This window comes from Arachis hypogaea, chromosome 3 (assembly GCF_003086295.3).
Source record: "Arachis hypogaea cultivar Tifrunner chromosome 3, arahy.Tifrunner.gnm2.J5K5, whole genome shotgun sequence".
Taxonomy (NCBI): Eukaryota; Viridiplantae; Streptophyta; class Magnoliopsida; order Fabales; family Fabaceae; genus Arachis; species Arachis hypogaea.
Window position 1 is genome coordinate 113,819,280 of NC_092038.1, and position 10,888 is coordinate 113,830,167.

Sequence of the window (10,888 nt, forward strand, 5' to 3'; positions counted from 1 at the left end):
TAGTTGGTGGAACTCATTAGGGTAGAGGGGCCACCCTTTGTTTCTTGTAACTTTAACCCCTGCTTATTTCTTCAATTTAATTTAAAGTGATGCTAAAGAAAGATCCTCGTGGCTATTTTTACGTGTTACAATCAGAGGCGTCCACGCCAAAAAATGTGGCTGTACTGACGGGATTATATATAGCACGTGTCAATATTGCTGGGCGGTAATGAGTCTCATCATGTTCAAGTAACGAGCAATTGTCTGGTCAATAATGTTTATCTTTGTTTCGGATGTAGGCAATTTTCTGATAACATATGCTCTGAGTCTGTTTGAGAATCTCAAAGAAAATATCACAACTTATTTAGCTATAACTATAATTGATGTGTGGGGCAATGTGGTCAGAGATGCTAGTCGCAAGTGTGACTACTATAACTTGTTCAGTTGGCTTTGTAATACATTCAAATTTTGGGTGTGTTGAGACCTCTTTTTCCAATCTCAAATAATCATATGCTAGTTAGCTAAGTTAGTTAAAAAACATTGTCTGAGATGGTGAAACATGGAAAACTTTCTACGTATCAAGTTTTGGTTTGTTGGCTACGCTAAGGTTGGATCCCAATTAATCATACAAATACCCGGTAAGGGCAATACCGAATATAGGTCCCACTACCGTCCCAGGCTACTGCTATATCAAGATTCAGTACATCTATGTATTTTTTAAATATTATTTTTTATTCAGTTTTTAGGAGAAAAAAAACAAAAAATCAATAACTTCTTTAATTTTTTGAACTAACTAATACATGAAAGTAAATATAAAAATTGATCAAAGACTGAATTCTAAAGGATAAATAGCATTTTTATCAAGATTTTATTAGCACGATATGATCATATATTCATACAAATGGCCATCAAAGTTCTTAATATCTTGTAATTCAAAATGAATGTTGGTGACAAAATATTTGTATATATATATATATATATATATATATATATATATATTTGTGTGCGTGCAAATCTCAAACTTTTTCCCCCTCTGTACAATTACTATATTCTAATCAACTCAAGGGGTGAAAAAAAATAGATATTCATGCTCTTTGCCTTAAATTTCATCTTGTACGAATTAGCTGACAAGTGTTTTTTCATCCTTCATGATTGCCAGAAGGGGACATTTATCCATCAAAGATCTTATCCTCTAGATAGTGCTTTGGTTGAACATATCCTCCTACTTTTGGAGTTGCGTCATATGTTTTATAGTAGTTAAAGAAATTCTATAAAGCTTCTGATATGTTGATTAATCACGTTGCAATACTAATGGTGGTTAATTATATTACTGCTAATTTAATAGGCTGATGATGATTTAATCGTAATACGACAGTTTGTGCGTCAAATTAATTGGCATATAATTCCTCTTATTGGCATGTGTTGGTCCAGCAGTCAAATTAATTGTCCAATCTTTTGAAAGAATGATTAACCTCTTTTGTCATGTTCTAAAAATCTATCTACTACCGCAGGCATGACGTCAATTTTGGAGGATTCTATCTAGATAGTTATTCATTGCTCGCAATTTCTTCCTTGTGGTATACGAATACGATCGTGTGTGCGTGGAAAAAGAATCACTTGAATGAAACGATTCAAACTTCTCCCCCTTATTATCTCCGTTAATCTCGATCAAATAGATTTTCTGTGAAGCATTGTTTCTGGCTGGTTCGTCTTGCATATTCTCAGATTATATTACACCAAATTTGCATACTATTAAGTCTTAATCGGTTTAAATTTAAAAGTAGTCTTTGAAATTGACTATTTATTAAGGGTGTGTTGGGCAACTATGTTTGAAGAAAAAAAAGTACGTTACAGCTTTTTAAAAGCTTCAATTTTTTGTTTGGCTAATTTTTAAAATCACGTTTACAAGAAACAAGAATTTTTAACTTCTCCATTACACTAACGGACTTTTAGCCACTATATTCAACATTTATTTCTTCTTTTATCAACTTTATCCTTTATATATATTATTACATCATTTATAGAATTCTTATTATTTCTCTCTATACGAGCTTTTTTTATTATTTTTTTATTTGACATTATATATTTTTATAGTTGTAATTTTTGTGTATTATATTTATTATTATCTTTTTATAATAGAATTTATTGATTTCATTAGGTAAAATAAATTAAACAAAAAAATAAAACATAAATAATAATAATAGTTAAAAATTATAGCGTACTAAAAAAAACTAAGAGTACTAAAAATATACTATATAAAAAATATATGAGAAAAAAAGTATAAAAGAAAAATTAAATATGTATAAAAAGATAACTTTATAATTTAATATCATGTTCTTTTAAGTAATTATCTATCTAAAAGTGATTTTAACTAATATTATCCAAACAATATTTATTTTATCAAAATCAATTTTAGTATAGAATTGCCAAACATAAATCATGTTGACACAAATTTACTTCTAGTCAAAATCAATTCTATAAAATCACTTTTATTCAAACTCCAATTTGACAAACTACAATTCAAACACACTAAATTTTTAGGATTTCAATTATATTATAAATATTTTTTAGATTAAAAGAATTATAATATGTTATGAATAATTTGACACTCTTTTACGTTAGATTAGATTAAATGATATCGCTTCAATTTTGATATTAAATATACTAAATACTTGATAAAATAACATCATTTAACTTCAGTAATAATATATTTTTTTGGGAACATAACACAGTCTTGTGATTTATTAAAGTTAAATAACGTCATTTTATCAAGTATTTACGTCAAAACTAAAATAAAATTGTTTCATCTAGTCCAGCATAAAAGGATATATGTTAGGTAAGTCACAATATGACGAGTAACTCGATAAAAAAAAGTGAAAACTAATGTGGTACACATTTTTTAATTTTAAAGACTTTGACAGTATAATTAAAATGTTTAAAATTTTTTTGATGTAAGTGATTAATTTCAAAAGACCACTTTAAAATTTAACATATTCTTTATCTTAACTTGAAAGTTTAAGAATATATATAGAATGATTATATATTCGTTTTTATATTTAAAACAAAAATAAAAATATAAGAATATAGTGTTTTTAAAATTTTATAAAAAAAATTATTATCCTAATGTAAAAAGTGAAAATTTTAATTATTTCAATGTTATAACAAAATTAATTGTTTTGTTATAAAAAAATTTAATTTTTTTATCAATTAATTATTTTGTTAAAAAATGTAAAATAACACATATGACATATTAAATACATGATTAAGTAGTTGATTTTTATATTTGTAGAATATTTTTTTCACAGCTAAACCAATTTGAATAATCAAGGTTTATTAGCTCATAATGGTGCCACGTGATCATCAAATTGACAAATTGAGCACAATCAATTATATATATATATATATATATATATATATATATATATATATATATATATTGGAATCATTAGATATTATATAATTCACCTATAACTGAGACACTCTCGATCTCCATTTGATGATCATTATAATAAGGACCTTCATTATTCAATATTCAAGTTAGGTACATAACCTGAAACGACCAAGTTTATATGCTTTCTTTATATATTATAAACACTATAATAATAATAATAATAATAATAATAATAATAATAATAATAATAATAATAATAAACACCTCTTTCTTCATCATTGCTCTGATGAAAAGAGTTTAAGAGATTCACCAAATGATCCTAGCCATTAGCTTGTAAGTTGCAACTGAATGCACGCTAATCTTAAACCTTATGAATTATGATAACCTCTTCCCTAGGCTTCGAAGATTGACACTAACAACGAAAAACAGAAGCAACCTTTATTTTAAGTTTTTAACCCAAAGAAACATGCATTGTTGCTTTTATATGGCTTCTACTTTTGCTACTCCTTAGGACGATATTTTGTTCCTTTTTAGGAACTTTACATGAAAGTAATAAATCATCTCTTAGAAATAAAAGACATCTTTATTGTTACCAAATTTATTCATACACCAATAAATAGCTTCGTCGTCTTGTCAATTTGAATCCCCTTCCCCCTCTGGTTTAATTTAATGTGCGGCTTTCCATTTGTTGACAGAATATGCAATAGAAAGACATTGTAAGAAAATTGCGTAAGAGTTTGCATTGTGTTAAATGCTTTTACTAATCCAAACTAATATCTACAAAGAAAATCACTTATTTATTTTTGGACGGAGAATGTCGTACAATTATTTTATGCGAAATTAATAATTATAATTATTAGATAATAAATTAGTTAAATATATTAAATTATTTAATAATTTTTAATTATATTAATTTTACATAAAAATTTGTACATAAATTTTTATTTTATTTTTATATTCACATAATTAAATATTACACCGATGAATTAATCTATCATATCATATTAATATTTGACCGTTTCTCCCGAATTTCTCTTGATTAAGGATAAAATTACTTTTTTTACGTTATTTAAAGTTAAATATGTGTTAATTTAATATTATATAATAAAAAATAATCAAATTATATTTTAAACCCCAAATTTTTGCGTTCTTATAATTTTAATGCAAATGTCAATTATATTTAAAAGTATATCATATGTTATCTTATATTAAAATATCTCTCGAATAAACGGTGAAAAGACTAAAATATCATTTTGAGTAATAATGTTAAAACAAAAACTAAAGTACCCTTTTTAATCTTTTGATAAAAATAACACTTTAAGAATTATTTAAAAATCCCTTCTAAGAGTTGTTTAATTGTATTATGAATTAAAATTTGAATTTAATTTTAAAAGGACTAATATATCTACAAGTTCATTGTAAAAAATTATAATAATTTTTTAGTATTAATTTTAAAAAGATTAAAATGCTATTGTAGTTCATCTTCAAGGTAAAATACCCTTTTATCTTAGTGTTAACATAAACTAAAATACCTTATAAGTTAATAAAGATGGTTATTGTTTTAGAATTTATAGAAACTTTAATTTTATGTATTAAAAGACTGAAATATATTTTTGAAACATTTTATAATAAAAATGAACTATAAAGGTCGTATTTTAAGGGCATTTTAATTCCTAAATGAATTCTGTAGATATTTTAGTTTTTTTAAAGTAAAATTTATACTTTATTCTTAAATATAGTTTAACAAATTTTAACTTAAAAGGATATTTTTAAAATTAATTCTAAAAGATTTTGTTATAAAAACATTTATAAAATACTTTAGTTTTTTTTTCATCATTAGTCGAAAGAATCTATGAGTCTTTTAATTGTAAGTTAGAAAAATATTTTAGTATAAAATAATCAATCATACTATTTATGTCGCATAGAAATTTTACTAATCAGCTGTGTATAAATACATATTTGTAATTTCATAATTTTTTATTATACTACAATAAACAAGTTTTATTAGTCTATTAGTCTATTGCATATTTATTATTCTATTATATCATGTTTGATTATTTAATTAAAAAATATGAGTCAATATAGATAAATATATAAAAATACATAATAATAAATTTTTTATATATATATATAGTATTTTTATAAAATAATATATGATATATTTTAAATTTTTTTTGTTTTGGAATTCAACAAGTGTACATTGAATTCTAGACTTTTTAATTATATATATAAACTATAATACTATATTATGATATTATTTTTTTTTAAATTTAAACTAATAAAAAAGACATATATAAAATGATTATATCTTTAACATATATTAATTAAACAGACACATCTAATTTTAAATAATGTTAATAAAGAAAACTAATTTATTTTCCTTTTAAACCACCATAATACTAAATTGATGAGAAACCTATTGGAGCAAATGAGTAAGTGTGTGTTTGGATTAGAGTTGGCCAACTGTAGTTTGAATAAAAGTAATTTTGTAAAATTGATTTTGGATAAAAGTGAGTTTGTGCCAACATGATTTTTGTTTGGCAATTTTATACTAAAATTGATTTTGATAAAATGAAATTGTTTGGATAATATTAGTTAAAATCACTTTTAGATAGATAATTAGTTAATTACTAAAAAAATATAATATTAAATTATAATATTATTTTTTAATATATTTAATCCTTTTTTATACTTTTTTTAGTATATTTTTTATATAATATTTTATAAAATTTTATTTTAGTTTATTATAATTTTTTAATAAAAATTAATATTTATTTATTAAATTAAAAATAAGATATAAAATAATATATTTTAGTACTTTTTATGAGTACTCTCAGTAATTTTATTTTGTTTACTATTTTAGATTCTAATTTTTTACTAATTATGTTTTTATTATTATTTATAATTAATTTTTTATTTAATTTATCATTTTCAATAGAAACAATAATACATATTATAACATATTAGAATAATAAACAATGAACAAAAATTATAATAATAAATTTTACAATGTCAAACAAAAAAATATTCTATAATTTTATTAGTAATCTTAGTATTCTTTTATTTATTATTAATTATTACTTATGATTCCATTGTCATGTATGATTAGTTTTTTATTTACTTTATCATTTTTAATAAGATCAATAATTCATATTATAATAGAATTAAAATAACAAAATTAATAAAACAACTAAAATATAAAAAAAAACTAAAAATTGAAAAAAAATTTAAAATATTTGAAATGACTTGAAACAAATATGAAAACTCTTTTGAAAAACACCAATAATGAAATAAATATGAAAACTCTTTTGAAAAACACGAATAATAATAATAATAATAATAAAATGTGAACTCACGTTGAAGTGCAGAAGCAACAATTTTTTGCTTTTAGTAAACGTGCTTTTAAGCTGCAAAATCACTTCTGCGTTTAGAAAAAAAAAAGATTGTCAAACATTAAAATACAGCGTTCAAAGAATTTTAACGCACTTTTATCCTCTCAAACGGGTTTGCCAAACACACCCTAAATAGTATTGGATTTGCAAAATAGTGATTGAGGAAGCATGTGAGTCTGGTACAGCCATGCTTTGATTGGGGTTAGTGAAGCACATGGTAAGGCTTATCCCTGTAAACTTGTGTTCCCTTCCCCGTTTCCAAATACGCTTTGACGAGCCTTGTCTCCATCCATATATAGGGCCCTCGCCGATTTATTCAACTCAATTCATGATTAATATATTCTTTAATTTGCTAATTAATTCCCCAATGGATGCTGCAAAGCTTCTGCCAAGTCAAAGAAACGATTTGCAATTCTTAGCTTACATAATAGTGCAGTAAATAAATGTTAAACGTGAAGCATTTACACTCTTTCCTTACTTGGCTTGTTACTATGCTAAGGAATAATAAATATTGAATTTATTCATTGAAAGATTTGAAGGGGCTATTGGTTGGAGAGGGTTGGCTGACCTAATTAATAACCAAACGTTTTTTTGTAACGATGAAAAGGAAAACGTAACTGACCATGTCTTCTTCAAACAGATGGACCCAGCTCATTTTTGCATGGTAAGTGCTTTCAAGGGGCCAAATGCAGCGACCTTAGAGTGTGTCTGTGTTTTTCTTTTATTTTTTTCAAAACTAATAGGTAATTCTCATACTATGATGTGATGTGATATGAGGAGATTTAATGAAAAACCAACCAACCCGGATTTGAGCCTGCAGATATGAAAAAGAAAACAGTCATTAGCAGTTTTATGGCTTAAAGACAAGGAAAATAATATTCCTTCAAATATTTTATGACCCTTTTATGTCTCCTGGTTTAGTGTTAAACACATTTGCATTAATATATTTTTCTTGAATGTACGTTTATATTATATATATCATCGAGATATCCCAAGAGACAGAAAAAAAAAGGATAAAAGTAATAATAAGAAGACCGAAGAGTTAGATGCGGAAAGCATAATTTAAGATTATAACTCATAAACCGTTTATTAAAACGTGACCAACCATATAAAGATGATAAATTATTGATACTTTTTATATTAAATAGTTTAAAATTATTTATCATTTTTAAGTATTACTTTTACATAAAAGAGTAAAACTAACATATTATTTTCATCTATATCCAAAATGTATAAGGTATACGCAAATTCGAAAATAGATAAATGCGATACAAATTACACATTTTTATATATATTATATTTAAATAATTTAAATAAAAAATTTAAAATATCTGTGAGTAGTCGTTATTATTAAAAAATTTTTAATAAGTATTTATATTAATAATATATTTTAATAAAAATTAACCAAAAATGTAAAAAATAATTTTATATTTTTAATATATTAAATTTATATTTTTTACATATTATTGTATTAAAAATATATTTGAAATTTTGTTGATAAAATCTGGGCCGTTAAAGTGAAGCGAGGGTTAACGAGCACAGTAGAAGGGTGAATTCTAGAGATGCCCGAAAGTGTAACATCCGTTACCACGTGTCGGAAGCAGGAGAGTCGTCACGCCTCCGGTGCAGTGCATATGCCACGTCATGTGATGATGGTGGAAATGAGTGGCTTCAGATCTGGTTCATCATGATCATCATAAATCAGCCAATTAGTGTTGCATGACTCAACAGGTAGGCAGTAACCGAATAACCCACCTCTTATATTGCTACTCCCAACTTAAAAATAATAAGTATACACAACAAACCACTATAAACGTCAAGCTTATCTATCTTCTACACACACATACACTGACACACTCACTCACTTGAATTCAATGGGCGAGGTCTCCTTACTCTCCTCGATCTTTCTTTTCTTATTATGTGTTTTTCTGGATCTGATTTTGTGTTGTGGCAGGAAGTGAAGAAGGTCGACGAGACTAAAGCAGAGGAACCAAAGAAGGAAGAAGGGGAGAAGAAGCCTGAGGAATCCAAGGATGGGAAGGTAGTGGAGGAAGCTGCAGCCCCAGCAGCACCCCCAGAGATTGTGCTTAAGGTGTTCATGCATTGCGAGGGTTGTGCACGCAAGGTTCGTCGCTCCCTTAGAGGATTCCCAGGTCAGAAAGGTTAATATAACACTTGTAATCTTTGATATTTGTACATACATGTGAATGTGATGTTATCTGATTGTTGCTTGCAGGGGTCGAGGATGTGATAACAGATTGTAAGAGTCACAAGGTGGTGGTTAAAGGAGAGAAAGCTGATCCTCTCAAGGTTAGGGAGAGAGTCCAGAGGAAGAGCCACAGACAAGTTGAGCTTCTCTCTCCCATTCCAGTTCCAGAACCAGAGGCGCCAAAAGAAGACAAGAAACCCGAAGAGCAAGAGAATCCTAAGCCCGAGGAGAAGAAAAAAGAGGTTCCACAGTATTTTTGTTTAATTTCTTTCATTTCATTTAATTTAATTCTGTTATCATATTTTGAATTCGATGTTATTTTGCAGCCTGAGGTCATCAGAGTAGTTCTCCAAGCTCACATGCATTGTGAAGCATGTGCGCAGGAAATCAAGAGACGCATTGAGAGAATGAAGGGTATTACCCGATTTTGTGGTCGTCAAATTAATCTCTTTTAAAATTGCATTTAATATATAATATAAGAAAACAAAATACATGCAGGAGTTGAGTCAGCAGAACCGGATCTGAAGAACTCGCAAGTGAGCGTGAAGGGGGTGTTTGAAGTTGCAAACTTAGTGGACTACGTTTACAAGAGGACCGGGAAGCAAGTAGTGGTAGTGAAGCAAGAAACTGTAGAGAATAAAGAAGAATCCAATAAAGATGGTGGGAAAGAAGAGAAGAAGGGTGAGGAAGGTGATGGCGACAAAGACAAGAAGGAAGGCAGTCAAGTAGAAGAGAACAAAGAGAAGAAAGGAGAAGAAGAAGCAGCAGCAGCAGCAGCAGCTGAAGGAGGCACAGAAGAGAGCAACAAGGTGGTTGAACTGAAGAAGAATGAATATTACTACATGCCACCAAGGTATGGCTATGGTGGTGGCAACATGGAATACTATGCAGCTTATCCTGGTCCAGGTTACCCTCCTCAGATCTTCAGTGATGAGAACCCCAATGCATGTACTGTGATGTAAAAATGGAGGATTCTCAAGGGTAATATTGGAATTTGGGAGAATTGTTATATTTGGCTCAATATTTGGCATTATCATGCCTTACATGTGCCCTATGTACTTTCCCCTTCTACATAAAAAAGTATAAGTAATCTACACATAAGCGGTAGAATTTTGTAACGCTTGTACTATTCTTTTTCTTCTTTTTTTTTATTTATTTAAATCTGAATCTGATTGTTATATACTGGAACATAAATAATATCTTCTTTTCCCAAGGTAGTTACTTGTTCCCATTGTTTTCTTGGACTGATTAAGGGGAAAGAAAAATTGATTTTTATTTTTGATTTTGTTCAAATGCATGATGTCGTTAGCTATTCTCGGGAATAGTTCTGTTTGTGGCTACTGTCACTGTGTGAGCAAGTGGGTCTATTATATGTGCATTTATGTGCAGCAGGATGCTAGGGAGGGAAAATGGATGGACATGGATAATACCGATAGAAGAAAATGAAAAGCATAGGGGAAGAGCCTTTTGTGGAGTACCGAGTACATCAGAATTAGTGTAGTGGGGGCATGTATTAGGGGCATTGTTGTTTCAGAATTTGAATTTGACTTGGCAGTGACTCATCTCTAGTTGTACAGTTGTACAAAACCCTGATAACAAAAGTCGTTACGAATTCATACATTTTAAATTTTAGTACCACCACCAAATATTACGATTGGCAACATATTATTTATTTTAGTAGTTTGTTTCATTTCTAGCTAGTGCGCAATTATTATCATGTTTCTAGTAAATGTCTTCACTAATACCATATACATATACTATGTAATGCTCTATTGTTTTCCCTCAGCAGGTTAACTCAAGTGAAGTGCCACAGTTTTCAGTTTTCACCTAAGATTCTTGAAAACGTCACATTGTGGTGTGCCGGACCCATTTGTCCTCGCAACTACTAATCATAACGCACGACAGATTAACAAACCA

The 10,888-nt window shown here is 27.8% G+C and overlaps 1 protein-coding gene and 1 long non-coding RNA gene across 2 annotated transcripts; one reads left to right on the forward strand and one right to left on the reverse strand.

The window, feature by feature from the left end:
- Nucleotides 1–6,695: 6,695 nt before the first annotated feature.
- LOC112771113 (uncharacterized) lies at nt 6,696–7,732 on the reverse strand. The gene is made up of 2 exons (XR_003186913.3): nt 7,385–7,732; nt 6,696–7,147 (listed from the first exon to the last, which is right to left on the reverse strand). It is a non-coding gene; the product is annotated as an uncharacterized lncRNA (long non-coding RNA).
- Nucleotides 7,733–8,409: 677 nt separating this feature from the next.
- LOC112790948 (heavy metal-associated isoprenylated plant protein 7) lies at nt 8,410–10,188 on the forward strand. Its single transcript, XM_025833583.2, has 5 exons — nt 8,410–8,645; nt 8,717–8,915; nt 8,999–9,213; nt 9,298–9,385; nt 9,470–10,188. Exons 1-5 carry the CDS (start codon nt 8,637–8,639, stop codon nt 9,931–9,933), a joined length of 975 nt encoding a protein of 324 aa, XP_025689368.1. The 5' UTR covers nt 8,410–8,636; the 3' UTR covers nt 9,934–10,188.
- The last annotated feature ends 700 nt before the right edge of the window (nt 10,189–10,888 follow it).